The 18,893-nt window shown below is 46.5% G+C and overlaps 1 protein-coding gene across 4 annotated transcripts in view; it reads right to left on the minus strand.

Moving 5' to 3' along the window:
- Window positions 1–18,893, minus strand: part of magi1 (membrane associated guanylate kinase, WW and PDZ domain containing 1) — a 335,163-nt gene that overhangs the window by 144,560 nt on the left and 171,710 nt on the right. For all 4 annotated transcript variants that reach the window (XM_033036663.1, XM_033036662.1, XM_033036661.1 and 1 more), the window contains exon 2: window positions 8,617–8,733. In XM_033036663.1, the coding sequence (XP_032892554.1) occupies window positions 8,617–8,733 (117 nt within the window). The remainder of the gene's footprint in view (window positions 1–8,616; window positions 8,734–18,893) is intronic.

An 18,893-nucleotide genomic window follows, 5' to 3' on the forward strand; every position in this document is an offset into this window, starting at 1 on the left:
GCACTATCCTACACACACTTGGGACAGATTTTGCCAAAGGCAATTAACCAAACCTGTACGCCCTTGGAGTGTGGGAGGAGACCTGAGCACCTGAAGAAAACCCACACGGACACAGGGAGAAGGTACAAACTCCACACAGACAGCACCCGTAGTCAGGATTGAACCCGGGACTCTGGCGCTGTGAGGCAGCAACTCTACCGCTGCGCCACCGTGCCGCTCCATAACTACCATAAAGTCGCCAAATAAATAACATTTATCATCGGTTTCGTATTTTTGCAACACAGATCACATAAAAAATACGTCAATCTATTCAAATGCACATCAATATGTAAATAAAGTGAGTCTCAATTACATCAGAATAATTTGCAGGCTTGAAGAATCCTTAACGGATTCATAAATCTAACACCAACAACTTCTGCCACTAAAATGTGAGCTGCAATCCAGCCCAAAGGGAATGAATATTTCTCCTCTCAGCCCCTGGTGCCCATATCCTCCACGAACAAGTCAATAATTGAATCTCTCTGAACCTTAATTAGATGCTATGTTCTCTTTGGATATGAAAATTATGAAATTTGTATTCATCTGCTCCAAATGCGATGAGATCACACAATCCCAGCGGTAAATCAACTTCGACTATTTCTCCTTTCATCTTGTAAATTAGGAAGGGATTGACAAATTCAGAAACTGCCCCGGATTTCCAATAGGAAAGAGAAAACAAGCCCTCCCCCGTCTAGACTATACTTGTCTAGATTCCCTCTGTGCAGGAAGGAATTGCAGGTGCTGGTTTCGACCGAAGGTAAGCATAAAATGCTGGAGTAACTCAGCAGCATCTCTGGAGAGAAGGAATGGGTGACGTTTCGGGGTCGAGACCCTTCTTCAGACCACAGCACACGTTGGAGGAACAGCACCTCACTTGGGCAGCTTACAACCCAGCGGTATGACGTTGATTTCTCTCAAGGGCCTGTCCCACTTGGGCGACATTTTCGGCAACAGCCTGAAAAGAGGTTGTCGCGTCGTGGTCGTGGCGTGACGCGGGGTGACACACGTAGCGGCGCGCGGTGTCTCCCTGTCGCCCATGCATTTTGGAATGTTCAAAATCTTCAGGCGACATCTGGGTGTCTCATCATGTCGTGCGCCCTGTCACACGCTGACGTGCACTGTCCTGCGCGTGACGCCCGGTGACGCTGACGTTAAATAAACAATTTTTTTTTTTTTAAGTTATTGGTCCTTCGATTTATTGTAGATAAGTTCATTTGCAATGTGGTTATTATACTTCAGTGTAACCTTCTTGTGTTGTGAAGGCAGGTGGCGCGGAGTGTCGTAGCTTGACGTGTCGGTGACGCGAGGTGTCGTACAACTTGACGGTTTTTAGGGCGTCGGTCGCTGACGTTCGCAGTCGCAAGTGGGACAGGCCCTTAACTTTCCCTCTCTCTCTGTCCCTCCCCCATCCTAGTTCTACAACTAGATTCACCTGATTAAATATTACTGATTGGATGCCTCGTTGTCACCTCCCCTCAGCTCTACAATTCCTTCATTACCATCCCCTTTGATATGTGTTTTCACACCTTGCCCTTCCATATCTTGTGCCTCCCTCTTTCCCTGCCTGCCTGAAGAAGGGTCTCGACCCGAAACGTCACCCATTCCTTCTCTCCAGAGATGCTGCTGAGTTGATCCAGCATTTTGTGTCTATCTTCTGTCTAAATGCCCTGGCAGACTCAGACCACAACATTGGGGCTGATGTTGTCCACCTCCCCACGGGGAGCCTCTGTGTCAACTGACCTCAGTCAGGCGAACGACAACAAACAGAGACAGCAGCAGGCATAACTCGGAACTCGAAAGAGGGAGCACATTACGCCAATTTTGGCCTTCCTTCACTGGCTCCCAGTGCACTTTCGAGTTCATTTCAAAATTCTTTTATTTGTTTTTAAATCGTTGAATGGGCTCGCCCCGCCTTACCTCTCTGAGCTGCGGTGCCTCTGGTCAGCTGATCAGCTGCTCCTTGAGGTACCAAGGTCTAAGCGGAAGCTCAGAGGGGATAGAGCCTTTTCTGTTGCTGCTCCGGCACTCTGGAACACCTTGCCGCTGCACATCAGACAGGCCCCCTCACTGTCCATCTTCAAATCCTCCCTAAAAACACATTTTTATTCTTTGGCTTTCGACACTGGCTGAGGCATTGCTCCTGTTCTTAGTGCTTTTAATGTCTTTTAATTTTTAGTGTGTTTTTTATAGTCCTTCGTTTTACAGTTTTTAATGGTTTGTAATAGCTTTTTGTCCATGAGTTCTCATGTACAGCACTTTGTGGCAACTGCAGTTGTTTAAAGTGCTTTATAAATAAAGTTATTATTATTATTATTATTATTATTATTATAATGCGACCTCAGTCGCCCTTTTTAGGGCGGGCACCTACGGATGTCGAACCGGATGGCATCACCCTGCTGCGGACTTCTGCTGCCTCAGACACAAGAAGAAGACCACATCATTGTACTGCATTTCAGTCTGAATAAACTTTTTCAAGGGCCTGTCCCACGAGCATGCGACTCCATGCGGCAAGCGCGACCTAACGTGGTCGCTTGAGCCGTACGGCCTCGCGGGGCCGGTCCCACTTCGATCGCCGGAGCCGTATGGAGTTGTGCGGAGCTGGTCCCGACATCGCGCGGGGCTCCGAAAAAGTTCAAACATTTTTGACCGTGTTCAAAAATTCCGCGCGGCAACGGCTTGCCGGCCCGCAGCCGCCTCGACGCCGTACGTCACGCGTGAACTTCCCTCGAACTTCATGTCACTCACTCGGCCTCCGCGCGGCCCCCGTTTGTGGTTTGGTCGCGCTTGCCGCATGCAGTCGCCTGCTCGTGGGACAGGCCCTTCACTCCTTAAATTCACTATTTAAGCGTTCTGTGTACATTATGATCTCGTAAAGGGAGATCACAAAACAACAACAGATTTTGATACACCTGCACTGGAATGTTTCAAATGAATGCTTTATTCCGGTTTCTATCACACGTTGTTCCCTGTGTAATAAACAAACATGTTGATTCATCTCATCATTACCTTTTAGCAGTTCTGGCTTCGCTCCGATGTTCTCATCTCATGGTTGACTTTATCTTCATTATTTAAATCTATTTTTCTGCTTAGTTTAGTTTCGTTGCTGAGAGATGCAAGCATGGAAACAGGCCCTTCGGCCCACCGAGTACGTGTCGACCAGCGATCACCTGTTCGCACTAGTTCTGTCCTACACGCGCTAGGGGCAATTTGCAGAAGCCAATTCACCTGCAAACCACCTGCACATCTTTGGCACGTGGGAGGAAACCGGAGCACCCGGAGAGAGCCCATGCGGGTCACGGGGAGAACGTACAAACTCCCTAGAGACAAGCGCCTGTAGTCAAGATCGAACCCGTGTCTCTGGCGCTGTGAGGCAGTAGCTCTACCACTGCGCCATCGTGACGCCCAAATTGTGGAACTGCCAACTCCAGCAAGTGAGATTTGCCCCTTTGGAATTCAGGCTTGAATATCAATCATGAGGCTGACTCTGAAGAAGGGTCTCTGCCCGAAATGTCATCCATTCCTTCCAACCAGAGATGCTGCCTGTCCCGCTGAGTTATTCCAGCATTTGAATGAATGAGGGAATGAAGGAATAAATACTTCACAAGTCACAGTGACATTCTTTGATTGCATATCCAAGGTATGCAAATAGTCGATACATAAAGGGCGACTTTCGACCCGAAACGTTGCCTATTTCCTTCGCTCCATAGATGCTGCCTCACCCGCTGAGTTTCTCCAGCATTTTTGTCTACCTTTGATTTTCCAGCATCTGCAGTTCCTTCTTAAACATCTGATACTTTAAGGGTGCTTTGAATCTATCTCCAGTGTAAAGCAGCATCTGCCGTTTCTTCCTTCCTACACATCAAGCTGACACAACTGTTTCTATTTGAATTGATCTGAAATAGTTACAAAGTGCTGGGTTAACTCAGCGGGTCAGGCAGCATCTCTGGAGAGAAGGGGAAAGAGTCCCTTCATCAGACAGAGTCAGGGAGGGGGGAAGCTAGAGCTATGAATGTAGTTTAGTTTAATTTAGTTTAGAGATACAGCACGGAAACAGGCCCTTCAGCCCACCGATTCCGTGCCGACCAGCGATCCCCGCATATTAACACTATCCTACACACATACTAGGGACAAGTTACACTTACACTAAGCCAATTAACCTACAAACCTGTACGTCTTTTGGAGTGTGGGAGGAAACCGAAGATCTTGGAGAAAACCCACGCAGGTCACGGGGAGAACGTACAAACTCCGTACAGACAAGCACCTGTAGACGGGATCAAAACCCGGGTCTCCGGCGCTGCAAGCGCTGTAAAGCAGTAACTCTACCGCTGCGCCACCGTAGAATTGATATAATGTCATTGCATATTGAATAATCCAAACCATGTGGAGACAACAGTCCGTGTTTGAAGTGCAACATTTGTCGTAAGACGGGGAATTTCAGCAGCCAAATACTAAGTGAATTATTGATCAGCTAATCCGTTCTTATTTGCAGTGGCTAAGCGACTAGTATCAAACAGGACAGTGGGGAACCTCTATTCTTCCTACAATGGTGGCAAGAGACCTTTTACGTCAACTTAAAATAACAGATTACATTTTAATTTAACATCTCAACTGTAAAATGGCTCTGCCGGCAATGGAACATAACCTCAAGTGTGCAGGAAGGAACTGCAGATGCTGGTTTACACCGAAGAAAGACACAAAATGCTGGAGTAACTCAGCGGGACAGGCAGCATCTCTGGAGAGAAGGAGTGGGTGACGTTTCGGTATTTTGTATTTAGAGATACAGACTGTTCCCGTGCTCTAAAGTCTAAAGTAAATCGATTTGTTAAAGCTGGAATCTTTGTTTCAGATACAAGTTTTACTAAAACCGATTTGTGGAAGAAAGATAGAAACATAGAAAATAGGTGCAGGAGGAGGCCATTCGCCCCTTCTAGCCAGCACCACCATTCAATATGATCATGGCCGATCATCCAGAATCAGTACCCCGTTCCTGCTTTTCCCCCCGTATCCCTTGATTCCGTTAGCCGAAAGAGCTGTATCAAATCTCTCTCTTGAATACATCCAGTGAATTGCCCTCTGAGGCAGAGAATTCCACAAATTCACAACTCTCTGGCTGAAAAAGTTTTTCCTCATCTCATTCCGAAATAGCCTACCCCTTATTCTTAAACTGTGACCCCTGGTTCTGGACTTCCCCAACATCGGGACCATTTTTCCTGCGTCAAGCCTGTCCAATCCCTTAAGAATTGTATTTGTTTCCATAAGATAGCCTCTCATCCTTCTACATTCCAGTGACTACAAGCCTTGTCGATCGATTAACACAGTTAACAAATACTGTTTTTTTCTCGTGTTCCTGGTCAGTTCTTTGACCTCCCCATTTCCTCCACAAGACATCATCCATCACACTTAATCAACCCTCTGTCTTTTGCAGATTCTGTGCCCTTCTCCAGCGACTGCCCCTTGAAACGTTGTCTCATTCGCAAAATTATTTTACTGAACAATGTTCCCTGTGCCACCTTATAGGCTTTGCAAATTCCAAATACACTTCTGCCAGTGGTCTCCCCCTTATTCAAGCTCCCAACACCATCTCCATTTTTATTTTCCTTCATGAAAACCATCCTTATATGTCATGGCAACGTGGACAGCACAGACAAAGTGGGCCGAAGGGCCTCTTCCTGTGCTGTTTCATGTTCTCACCACACCAAATGATACCATCATTTTCCAAGATGGCACAGCGGTAGAGCTGCTGCCCCAAAGCACCAGAGGCCTGGGTTCGGTCCTGGTCTTGGGTGCTGTTTGTGTGGTGTTTGCATGCTCTCCCTGTGACCGCCTGGGCTTTCGCCAGTCTCCTCCCACATCCCACAGACATGCGGGTTTGTGGGTTGATTGGCCGTCTGTAAATTGGCCCCAGTGTGCAGGGAGTGGATGTGAAAGTGGAACTAGTGTGAGCTGGTGATCGATGGTTGGCGTGGACTAGGTGGGCCGAAGGGCCTGTTTCTAAGCTATATCTTTCATAGATTCAATTCAAGATTGAAGAAGTTTATTGCCATGTCAACAAGTTGATAGGAATGTGTCTTGGTTCGCTCTCAGACAGATACAATACAGTACAATACAACCACCACATACACCACAATAAATAATACAGACAATACTGTACGAAGGACAATATATACAGGAAGGACAGTACCCAGCAGCGTCATGTTAAGCGTAAGTGCAAGTGCAAAAGAAAGTGCAGAGTGATTAGTGCAAATTCAAATATCTGATGGCTTGGAGGTAGGTGCTGTCTCTGAAGCGAGATGTTTTACTTTTAATGCTTCTATATCTCCTTCCTGATGGGAGGAGATTAAAGAGGTAATGTGCCGGGTGAAAGTGGTCTGCTATGATTTTTTTGGCCTTTCTGGTGAGTCTTGTTGAGTAAAGTGATGTCACTGAGGGAAGTCTGCTGCAACCGATGATCTTAGAAGCTCGGCGCACTATTCTCTCCAGCCGAATCTTATCCTGCGAGGTTGTGTGACCATACCAGACAAGCATGGAGAATGTGAGTATGCTTTCTATGGTAGACCTATAGAAGTGGGTCATGGCTGGTCGACTGACCCTGAATTGTTTGAGCTGCCGCAGGAAGTAGAGTCGCTGGTGGCACTTACTGATTATGAGACTGGTGTTGAGCTCCCATGATAGGGATTGATGTATGGTGGTCCCGAGGAACTTAAAGGAGGTGACCCTCTCAACCACCTCTCCATTGATGAAGAGAGGGAGGAGGGGGGTGGCCTTCTTTCTGAAATCAACAACCAGCTCCTTAGTTTTTGAGATGTTAAGTATGAGGTTGTTGTTCTCACACCACCTTACTAGCTCCTCTACTTCACTATGGTAAACGGTTTCAATGTTATTGGTAATAAGACCTGCCACAGATGTGTCATCTGCAAACTTAAATAACAAGACAGTCAGAGTGTGAACAGCAAAAATGTGTGTATACAGAGTACAGAAGAGGTGATAAAACGCAACCCTGGGGGGCGCCGATGTTCAGGAACCTAGCCAGTGAGACATGGTTACCAATTTTTACCACCTGTTTTCTGTCACATAGAAAGCTATAGATCCATTTACATGGAAACATAGAAACATAGAAAATAGGTGCAGCAGTAGGCCATTTGGCCCTTCGAGCTTGCACCGCCATTCAATATGATCATGGCTGATCATCTAACTCAGTACCCCATCCCTGCCTTCTTTCAATCAATCAATCAATCAATCAATCAATCACTTCTTAATAATGAAATAGCACCATTTCTTGATCATAAGGTCATAAGGAATAGTTCACCCATCAAGTCTACTCCACCATTCAATCATGGCTGATCTATCTCTCCCTCCTAACCCCATTCTCCTGCCTTCTCCCCATAACCTCTGACACCCGTCCTAATCAAGAATCCATCCATCTCTGCCATAAAAATATCCATTGACTTGGCACTGATTCACCACCCTCTGACTAAAGACATTTCTCCTCATCTCCTTCCGAAAAGAACGTCCCTTAATTCTGAGGCTGTGACCTCTGGTCCTAGACTCTCCCACTAGTGGATAAATCCTCTCCACATCCACTCTATCCAAACCTTTCACTATTCTGTATGTACTGACATCAGTAGCTAATTGCACTGTAACACCTGATATTATCTCGCTCTCCGTCCACAGTCTAGATTAGATGCTAGCTGACCTGCTGAGTTACTCTGACATTTTGTGCCCTTATAATTCCAATCCTTTCCCTACTATAAAGAGGCATTCAAATGGCCCTGTTATCTCCAAACTCCAGCAAACTAATAATGTCAGTATGATCAAGTCCAGGTTAATTAAGTAAAGTGCAGGGAGGAACTGCAGATGCTGGTTTAAACCAAAGATTAACACAAAAAGCTGGAGTAACTCAGCGGGTCAGGCGACATCTCTGGAGAAAAGTAACAGGAGATGTTTTGGGTCGAGACCTTTCTTCAGACTGAGACTGAAGGGTCTCGACCCGAAACGGCACCTGTTCCTTTTCTCAAGAGTTGCCGCCTAGGGTTGCCAACTGTCCCGTATTAGCCGGGACATCCCGTATATTGGGCTAAATTGGTTTGTCCCGTACGGGACCGCCCTTGTCCCGTATTTGACTGCTACTACTCGGGTCGAGGGGACCGTCGGGTCGGTGCGCCGCGTCCGGCCCCAATCACCCGTCCCGACGTAGTGCAGCCCATGGAGTGTAGCAGCAGCTCCTCGCCCGTAGCCCCGTCGGTCGGCAGCCCGGCCAGCTGTCCGACCTTCAGACCTTAGCTTACTGCCGACACCACCACCCCTCCTTCTCATGGCCGATCATCGGTCGATGAGTTGGATGGGGAAGCCGGACTTTGCGCGCAAGGGCCAAAACTCCTCAGCTGGCCCGCCGGCTGGGTTTTGTGTGCAGTCCAGCACCCGGGCCAACTCATCATTCACCCAGCCACGGCCAAATCAGTCAATGAATCAACGAAACCAACATGTCGAAAATGGGTGTCGGGAATAACCAAACACCGCACAGTTCACCAGGCAGGTGAATCGTAATAAAATTCACGCAGCTTCTCAAGTTATACGTACAAGGCACGGCGTATCGATAGAGGTTGTCCCGTATTGTCTGCTGTAGTTCGTGATCTGCTGAACCTTTCTGAAACCTCTGGTTGAGATAATGTCGCAGGTCCTTGTTCAGTTTACTTCCTGCAATGAAATAAAAACTCACGTTAGGAACTGCAGATGCTGATTGACCAACAAAGAAAAAGGACACGGTGGGCTGGAGTAACTCAGCGGATCAGGCAACATCTCTGGAGAATGGTCACGGCCCAAAACCCTACATATCCATGTTCTCCAGAGATGCTGCCTGACCCGCTGAGTTACTCCAGCACTTTATGCCTTTCATTGTGAAGCGTTTGTTGGTCAGTGCTAATACACAAGAGGACACAAAGTGCTGGAGTAACTCCGCGGGTCAGGCAGCATCACTGGAGAACATGGATAGGTTGTGTTTTTCCAGTCAGGACCCTTCTTCAGACTCATGTTAGTTGAATTCACTATTTCCAGTTACTGAAGACAGTTAATCCTACAAAATTAAAATTAAAAATTGAGACATTTCGTTTTTTTCCAGGATTATCCTTACACTGCTTATTTTCACAAAACTCCTTTTCACTACATTTACAAATTAACAATGTTAAAATTCCCCAATTACTTCAGAGTTGCAGCTGGCAAAAAGGCCCTTCAGCCCGTTGAGTCAGCACCGATCACCCCGTAACCTAGATCTATCCAACACACTGGGGGCAATTTACAATTTAACCAAAGCCAATGAACCTACAAACCTGGAGTCTGGGAGAAAACTAGAGAACCCAGAGAAAACCTACGTGGTCACAGGGAGAACGTACAAACTCCCCCGTGGTCAGGAACAAACCTGGGTCTCTGGCGCTGCGCCACTGTGCCAACTTACATTGTAAGTAGGAATTCCATTGTCCCGTTTTGGTACATATGACAATTAAACACTCTTGAAAATTTACAAAAATGGACTTTGCATGTGATCTTGTGGTCCGAAATCAAGTCAAGTCAAGTCAAGTGAGTTTATTGTCATGTGTCCCTGATAGGACAATGAAATTCTTGCTTTGCTTCAGCACACAGAACATAGTAGGCATTTACTACAAAACAGATCAGTGTGTCCATATACCATTATATAAATATATACACACATGAATAAATAAACTGATAAAGTGCAAATAACAGAAAGTGGTTATTAATCATCAGAGTTTTGTCCGAGCCAGGTTTATTAGCCTGATGGCTGTGGGGAAGTAGCTATTCCTGAACCTGGTTGTTGCAGTCTTCAGGCTCCTGTACCTTCTACCTGAAGGTAGCAGGGAGATGAGTGTGTGGCCAGGATGGTGTGGGTCTTTGATGAGAGAAGGTTAATCAGAGTTTATGAAAGAACTAAATAAAAAAGTATTTTTACTCTCATTGCTAAGAGATGGGTCCTCTGTACATGAGAATATTAGTGATGAAAAAAGATAAGATTTGATCAACGGGAGACAGAAGGAATTGTAGATCACGAAATCTTAAATAAAACAGCAAGTGTTGGATGAACTCAGCAGGTCAGGCAGCATCTCTGGAGGGTATGGATGCCAGAACATTGCCAAAGAGTACAGCAGCAGCAGGAGTCACAGAGGGGGGGCAGTGAGAGGGAGTCTCATACAAATCCCATCAGAGAGTGGAGGAGAAACTTTTCAACGTAGGCATCCTTTGACTCCATGCCCTCCGGGAATGCTGGCTGACCTGCTGAGTTACTCCAGCACTTTGAACTTTGAAATTTGGATAAACCTATATTAGAAAATCATGACTATATTTTATTTGAACCACATGGTGTGATAACTGCACAGTAGGGAGCCTTTGATGACATTAATGTTATTCAATGAACAATAAAGAGTAATGCTGATTCCAAGGATTACATTAATAGCGCTTTGCTTGCATGTTAACCTTTAGCTTAAGAGAAACCAGCGTGGAAACAGGCCCTTCAGCCCATCGAGTCTGCGCCGACCAGCGATCACTCCATATATTAGTTTTACCCAACACAGCAGGGACAATTTGCAGAAGCCAATTCACCTACAAACTTGACGTCTTGGGAGTGTGGGAGTAAACCGGAGCACCCGGGGAAAGCTCACGTAGTCACGGGGGGGACGTACAAACTCCGTACAGACAGCATCGCAGTCGGGATCGAACCCGGGCCTCTGGCGCTGTAGGGCAGCAACTCTACTGCTGTGCCACCGTGACAATAAGCTATATTTAAGAGGGAGTTAGATGTGGCCCTTGTGGCTAAAGGGATCAGGGGGTATGGAGAGAAAGCAGGTACAGGATACTGAGTTGGATGATCAGCCATGATCATGTTGAATGGCGGTGCAGGCTCGAAGGGCCGAATGGCCTACTCCTGCACCTATTTTCTATGTTTCTATGACGACCAAACCTGCATCCTTCCAATTACTAAAAACTCAGTGATTTCCCCTGCCATTTTGTGCTTTGCTCCAGATACCAGCCTTTTCCTTGTGCCTCCTTCCCTTTGATTGCAGATTCCGTTCTTGCAATCGGAACTTTCTGGATCATCAGATGCTCGACAGCTGAATGTAATCGTGAGAGAGGAACAGAAAAACTCCACCTCAGTTGCTCGGCGCAGGCAGGAACTGCAGGTGCTGGTTTACACCAAAGACAGACACAAAATGCTGGAAAAACTCAGCGGGACAGGCAGCATCTCCGGAGAGAAGGAATGGCTGACGTTCAGACTGAAGAAGGGCCTCGACCCGAAACGTCACCCATTCCTTCTCTCCAGAGATGCTGCCTGTCCCGCTGAGTTACTCTGGAATTTTGTGTCTAACTTCAGTTGCTGTCATATGTCTGCTCACTGGAGATCATGATCGACTTCCCATCTTCCCATCCAGCACCTCCGCCAAAAAAAATTGAAAATGCAACAGAAAACTATAAGGTGAACAAAATGTAAAAGAAAATTCTAATGCTGGAAAATCTGAAACCACCAGGAAATGTGGGAAATGTTCACAGATCACGCTTCAGGCCATGGGTTTTTCGATTCGTAAGGTCTTATGGTCATAAGTGATAGGAGTAGAATTAGGCCATTTGGCCCATCAAGTCTACTCCACCATTCCACCAAGGCTGATCTATCTCTACCTCCTAACCCCATTCTCCTGCCTTCTCCCCATAATCTCTAACATCCATACAAATCAAGAATCTATCTATCTCTGCCTTAAATATATACACTAACTTGGCCTCCACAGCCTTCTGTGGCAAAGAATCCCACAGATTCACCAGCCTCTGACTAAAGACATTCTCCTCATCTCCTTCCTAAAAGAACGTCCTTTAATTCTGAGCCTATGACCTCTAGTCCTAGACTCTCCCACTAGTGGAAACATCCTCTCCACATCCACTCTATCCAAGCCTTTCACTATTCTGTACGTTTCAATGAGGTCCCCTTAGACGCTGTCTGGTCTGCTGAGTTTTACGAAAAGGCATGTGATTGATTGAATGACTGACCGAAAGATACAGCATGGAAACAGGCCCTTCGGCCCACCGAGTCCAGTCCGACCATCGATCACCCATTCGCACTAGTTCAATGCTATCCCACATTCGCATTAACTCCCTGTAAACTAGGGGCAACTTACAAGAGCCAATTAGCCTACAAATCCGCACAGCTTTCAAACATGGGAGGAAACCGGAGCATCTCAGAGAGAAAGTGCAAACTCCACACAGGCAGCAGCTCTACCAGCTGCAATACATTTCTAAATCCAATGGTCAAATAGCTACGTTAAAAATCTAATACCTACGTTTATTATTGCTATTGAGGGAGTGCAGCATAGGTTCACCGGGTTAATTCCTGGGATGGCGGGACTGACTATATTGCATAGTGGATAGTGGATAAATGTGAGGTTAGCCACTTTGGTGGCAAGAACAGGAAGGCAGATTATTACCTGAATGTGTCAGATTAGTAGAGGGGGAGGTGCAACGAGACCTGGGTGTGTTTGTACATCAGTCACTGAAAGTATGCATGGCAGGCAGTGAAGAAAACCAATTCTGTAGCCTTCATTACAAAAGGATTTGAGTTTGGGTGCAAGGAGGTCCTACTGAATTTGTACAGAGCCCTGGTGAGACCACACCTGGAGTATTGTGTGCAATTTTGCACTCCTAATTTGAGGAAGGACATCATTGCTTTTGAGGGAGTGCAGCGTAGGTTCACCAGGTTAATTCCCGGGATGGCAGAACAGGGTCGACTGAGCTTGTATTCACTGGAATTTAGAAGGATGAGAGGAGAACTCATAGAAACATATAAAATTAAAGGATTGGCCGGGCTAGATGCAGGAAAAATGTTCCCGATGTCGGGGGAGTCCAGAACTAGGGGTCACTGTTAAAGAATAAGGGGTAGGCCAATTAAGACTGAGATGAGGAAAAACCTTTTTACCCACAGTTGTGAATCTGTAGAATTTTCTGCCACAGAAGGCAGTGGAGGTCAATTTTTCAATGTCTATGTTTCTATGTGCATTTCCTACCCTCAAAACCTAATTTGCAGTTGGCAAGTTACTCCATTGGCAAATTCCATGTTTATAGTGGTAATGTAAGTTGTATACAGCAACTATTCACATTGTCATTTGATCCTCACAGAAACAAATGCATTATTTCAGCTCTGCTTCAGAAAGCCAGCATCCTTTGTGAGCGAGAAACTCCCCCGCACTCTCTCACCACCGACTAAACCAAGGTATTACAAGAAATAAACGCAGGCTGGGAAAGTAAACCCGAGATTGAACTATTTTGGTTCACAAGAGCCCAATTAAAAAACCTGCCCTAATGTCGTTTTGCCAAAAATAATTGGTCAGGAAGTGATCGTACTGCAGATGGAGCAGGTGATTAGAGTCCTAGCATGATACAGCGTGGAAACAGGCCCTTCAGCCCAACTTGCCCATGCTGGACAACATGTCCCATCTTTAGCCAGAGGGTGGTGAATATGTGGAATTCTTTGCCACAGAAGGCTGTGGAGGCCGTCGGCGGATATTTTTAAGGCAGAGATAGATAGATTCTTGATTAGTACTGGTGTCAGAGGTTATGGGGAGAAGGGAAGAGAATGGGATTAAGAGGGAGAGATAGATCGGCCGTGATTGAATGGCGGAGTAAACTTAATGGGCCGAGTGGCCTAATTCGACTACTATCACTTATACCTGTGCCTTTTGTCCTTATGATCTACACATAGTCCCACCTGCCTGCGTTTGGTCCGTATCCCTCTAAACCTGTCCTATCCATGTACCTGTCTAAATGTTTCTTAAACTTTGCGATAGTACCTGCCTCAACTACCTCCTCCAGCAGCTCGTTCTATACGCCGACCACTCTTTGTGTAAAAAGGTTACCCCTCAGGTTCCGATTAAATCTCTCCCTGCTCAGCATAAAATTATATCCTGTGATTCTCGATTCCCCCACTCTGGGCAAGAGACTCGGTACATTTGTATGCCTTGTCACCTCTCCCTAGCTCACAATAACCCATTCTCCAATTTCCTTGACCTTTGACCACTTTGATCTCTAGTTATCACGCCCTACCCTTCAATCTCTCTAATTTTTCCTCTCCCCTGACTCTGTCTGAAGAAGGGTCTCGACCCGAAACATCACCCATTCTTTCTCTCCAGAGATGCTGCCTGTCCCGCTGAGTCACAATAGACAGTAGGTGCAGGAGTAGGCCATTCGACCCTTCGAGCCACCATTCAATGTGATCATGGCTGATCATCCCCAATCAGTACCCCGTTCCTGCCTTCTCCCCATATCCCCTGACTCCGCTATCTTTAAGAGCCCTACCTAGCTCACTCTTGAAAGTATCCAGAGAACTGGCCTCCACTGCCCTCTGAGGCAGAGAATTCCACAGACTCACAACTCTCTGTGAGAAAAAGTGTTTCCTCGTCTCCGTTCTAAATGGCTTACCCCTTATTCTTAAACTGTGGCCCCTGGTTCTGGACTCCCCCAACATCGGGAGCATGTTTCCTGCCTCTAGCGTGTCCAAGCCCTTAATAATCTTCCTCCAGCATTTTGTGTCTATCTCCGAACTGTAGGGGGTTGTTCTGTGCAGAGTCAGGGAGGATTATAACCGTCGAACCTGGATGCTTTATCGTTTTGCATGTTTGGCACCTCCCACAAATGGTAATCAGCCCTTACAATTTTCCAAACACACAGCGTGGGAAATGAAATGCTTCTATTGTTACAGAGCCGTCTGGTATCACATTATTCTCCCCATTCAGACTGTCTCTGAGCTCATTGCGATTCAAACACAGTCAGCATATTTAAAGGCTTTGTTGCGATTCTTATATTTCCACTACGTATCTCAAATATAATTTTCTTTCAAATTATTTAAAATTCGAGCCGGCATTTATTTGTCGCAGCTCAGAAGTATAATGGCAGAGGAAGAGAGAACTGGTAATTATGTTATTGAGAAGCTCCACCAGTTAGTCTGTGTGTTAACACAAGCATGTTAACCTTTCATTTTAGAGATATAGCCAGTCCTTGCCGACCAGTGATCACCCCGTACATTAGTTCTATCCGACAAGCACCAGGAACAATTCACCTACAGAAGACAATTCACCTCCAAACTTGTATGTCTTTGGGGTGCGGGAGGAAACCAGAGCATTCGGGGAGAACGTACAAACTCCACACAGACAGCACCCGGAGTCGGGATCGAACCCATGAAGTTTGCACGTTCTCCTTGACAGAGGATGTACGTCCTGTGGCAGCTGAGGAAGCACAATCTGCCACAGGCAATGATGGTCCAATTCTACACGGCCATCGTAGAGTCTGTCCTCATCTTCTCCATCATGGTCTGGTTTGGCTCAGCCACCAAGCACGACACCCGGAGGCTGCAGCGAATCGTCCGATCAGCTGAGAAGAAGGTTGTTGGCTGCAACCTTCCCCCCACTGACGAACTGTACACTGCAAGGGCCAGGAAGCGAGTGGGTAAGATCATCTCTGACCCCCCTCACCCTCTTCGAATCACTTCCCTCTGGAAGGCGACTCCGGACTGTCAAAGCCGCCACAGCCAGACACAGCTTTTTCCCCCACAAGTAGTAGCTCTACTCAATAACCAAATATCTGTAGCTTCCTTTTGCTATGATATTTATTTAATGCACATGTTTAATCGATAATGTTTTATGATTAATGTTTAATGTTTTATGCGTCATTCTTAACTGTCACTGTTTGTCATATTGTCACTTGCGGGCGGAGCACCAAGGCAAATTCCTTGTATGTGAATATACTTGGCCAATAAACGTATTCATTCATTCATCTCAAAGACGTGCGGATCTGTGGGGCCATTGGCCTCTATAAATTGCCCCTAGTGTGTAGTGAGCGGGTGCGAAAGGGAAACAACATAGAACTAGTGTGAACGGGTGAACGATGGGTGAGTCGGCATGGACTCAGTGGGCCGAAGGGCCTGTTTCAATGCTGTATCTCGAAGCCAAATTAAAACTGAAGCATCGCTTAGATCAAGCGAAAGCAGAATGCTGCCACCGTGCTGGCCAAGAAACTAATCAAGCTAAACTTGAAGAAGATGTATTGAAAGATTTTACAATGCTGCCCAGGTACCATGTTGGCGTTCTTGCACTGCAGATAGTCAGCTATTAAAAGTGGTGCACGAACACAGAATAAATTACAGCGAGGCTGGCTAACGAGCTGCTGCAGCAACAACAAAAAATCATCTGTGGAGCCATCAACAAAGGCAGAGCCAGGCTTCTCAATCCCCCGCTGAATTCCCCTGGTTAATGTGCTGAAAAGGCTACATCTGCAAGCCAACGACGTTTTGTTTTAGAGACACAGCACGGAAACAGGCCCTTCGGCCCACCCAGTCCGTGCCGAACACTGATCGCACTCGCTCCATGTTACCCCACTTTCTCACCCACTCCCTGAACACCAGGGGTCATTTACCACGGCCAATTAACTTACAATCCCGCACGCTTTGGGGATGTGGGTGGAAGCCCGCACGGTCACAGGGAGAACGTGCAGACTCCACACAGTCGGCACCCGAGGTTGGGATCAAACCCGGCTCGGGCAGTAATTGCTCAATACTCCTTCAAAGGAACCGCAATGTGAACTCTCCTGCTCTCTCCGCAGGTACTGCCTGACCTGCTGAGTATCTCCAGTATTTTCTGTTGATATTTTGAGAGTAATTCCAGAGCTGGGTGTATTTGGCGGCACGGGACTTTTGCCGTGGAGCACAAACTCAGAGGCATGTTCAGGAAATGCATCAACAATAAGATAACATCTCAAAACATATCTAGACCCCATCTCTGGATTCCCCACAGAACAACATCCAGGCCACACTTCTCCAACCAGTTCATTTGGTCTATTGTCACATGCACCGAGGTACAAAACACTTTTTGTTGCGTGCTATCCAGTCAGCAGAAAGGCAATGCATGATGATAATCGAACCATTTACAGTGTACAGATACATGATAAGGGAATAATGTTTAGTTCAAGGTAAAGTCAGTGCAGTTCGATCAATGATAGTCCCACCAATGAGGTAGATAGTAGTTCAGGACTGCTCTCTAGTTGTTGGTGGGATGGTTCAGTTGCCTGGGAAGAATCTGGCCCTGAATCTGGAGGCGTGCATTTTCAAACTTCTATACCTTTTGCCTGATGGGGGAGGCCAGTCCACTGGATTGAACCACTGGATTGCACCACTGGATTTGCACCACTGGATTGAACCACTGGATTGAACCACTGGATTTGCACCACTGGATTGAACCACTGGATTGCACCACAGTCCAGATCCCAGTTCCAGTCACGCACAAAGCCTTCAATCCGAGTTTTGTAAGGGACGTGATCAAAGTCCATTCCTTCGTCTCCCCTCTCCCATCAGGCAAGAGGTACAGAAATGTGAAGACGCACACCTCCAGATACAGGGACAGCTTCTTCCAGGCAACTTGAACCATCCTCTCGCCAACCAAAGAGAGGTCCTCACCTCCCATCTACCTCATTGGAGACTTTAGAACTGTCTTTAAGCGGACTTCACTGGTCGTTATCTTGCATGAAACGTTATACCCTTTATCCTGTGTCCGTATACTGTGGGTGACTCGATTGTAAGCATGTATTGTCATCGCTGACTGGATAGCACTCAATAAAAAAGCTTTTCACTGTACCTCGGAACTCGTGACAATAAACTAAACAGTTGATGTGATGGTAACCCTGGTAGAACGACAGCTAGATTATTATTATTATGGTTATTGTTCAAGCATTTCTTTAACACGCCCCTGAGTTTGTACTACACGGATTAGGAAAAACCCTTGCCACTAAATACACCCAGCTCTCATCAGCTAGTGTACGGTCCTGACCTCCCATCTACCTCACTGGAGACCTTTGAACGGTGTTAATCGAACGTCAACGTTATATCTTGCACTGTGGATGGCTTGTTTAGATTCATGTGTAGTCTTTTGTTTGACTGGACAGCACCGGTACAGAAGCTTTTCACTGTACCTCTGTATATGTAACACTAATAAACTAACGCTGAATATAATCAAATGGTCACAAAGGCTCCGAGCATGAGATAGCCGCTGTCTTCACAAACATTTTACTGTCTGAGTGAAAATAGAAATCAGCGCTAACGGCTTTGCAAACTGTTTGCCATGTGACTGGCATCTGGTGTTGAAGGACACAAAGTGCTGGAGTAACTCAGTGGGTCAGGCAGCTTCTCTGGACAATAGACAATAGGTGCAGGAGGAGGCCATTCGGCCCTTCCAGCCAGCACCGCCATTCATTGTGATCGTGGCTGATCATCCACAATCAGTACCCCGTTCCTGCCTTTTCCCCATATCCCTTGGATAGGTGGCGTTTCAGGTCGGGACCATTCTTCAGCCCCAAGACCCTTTTGACCTAAAACATCACCTTTCCATGTTCTCCAGAGATGCTTCCTGACCCGCTGAGTTACTCCAGCACTTTGTGTCCTTTTGTGTGTTGACCAGCATCTACACTTCTTGGCTTCTATATTCTGGCACATGCTGTTAAATAATTTGACATGCACAAAAAAACAGGGAAAAGAATTAGGATGCTTATGTCGCCCTTTAAGTCAGGTTGATAACATTTATATTAATATTAGTTTAGTTCAGTCTAGAGATACACCGAGTCTATCCTATCACTATCCTACACACACTAGGGACAATTTACATGAAGCCAATTAACCTTCAAACCTGGAGTCTTTGGAGCGTGGGAGGAATCCGGAGTTCCCGGGGAAAACCCACGCAGGTCACGGGGAGAACGTACAAACTCTGCACGGACAGCACCCGCAGTCACCCAGGGATCGAACCCGGGTCTCTGGCGCTGTCAGGCGCCACCGT

Source organism: Amblyraja radiata, chromosome 18 (genome assembly GCF_010909765.2).
Source record: "Amblyraja radiata isolate CabotCenter1 chromosome 18, sAmbRad1.1.pri, whole genome shotgun sequence".
In the NCBI taxonomy this organism is placed as follows: Eukaryota; Metazoa; Chordata; class Chondrichthyes; order Rajiformes; family Rajidae; genus Amblyraja; species Amblyraja radiata.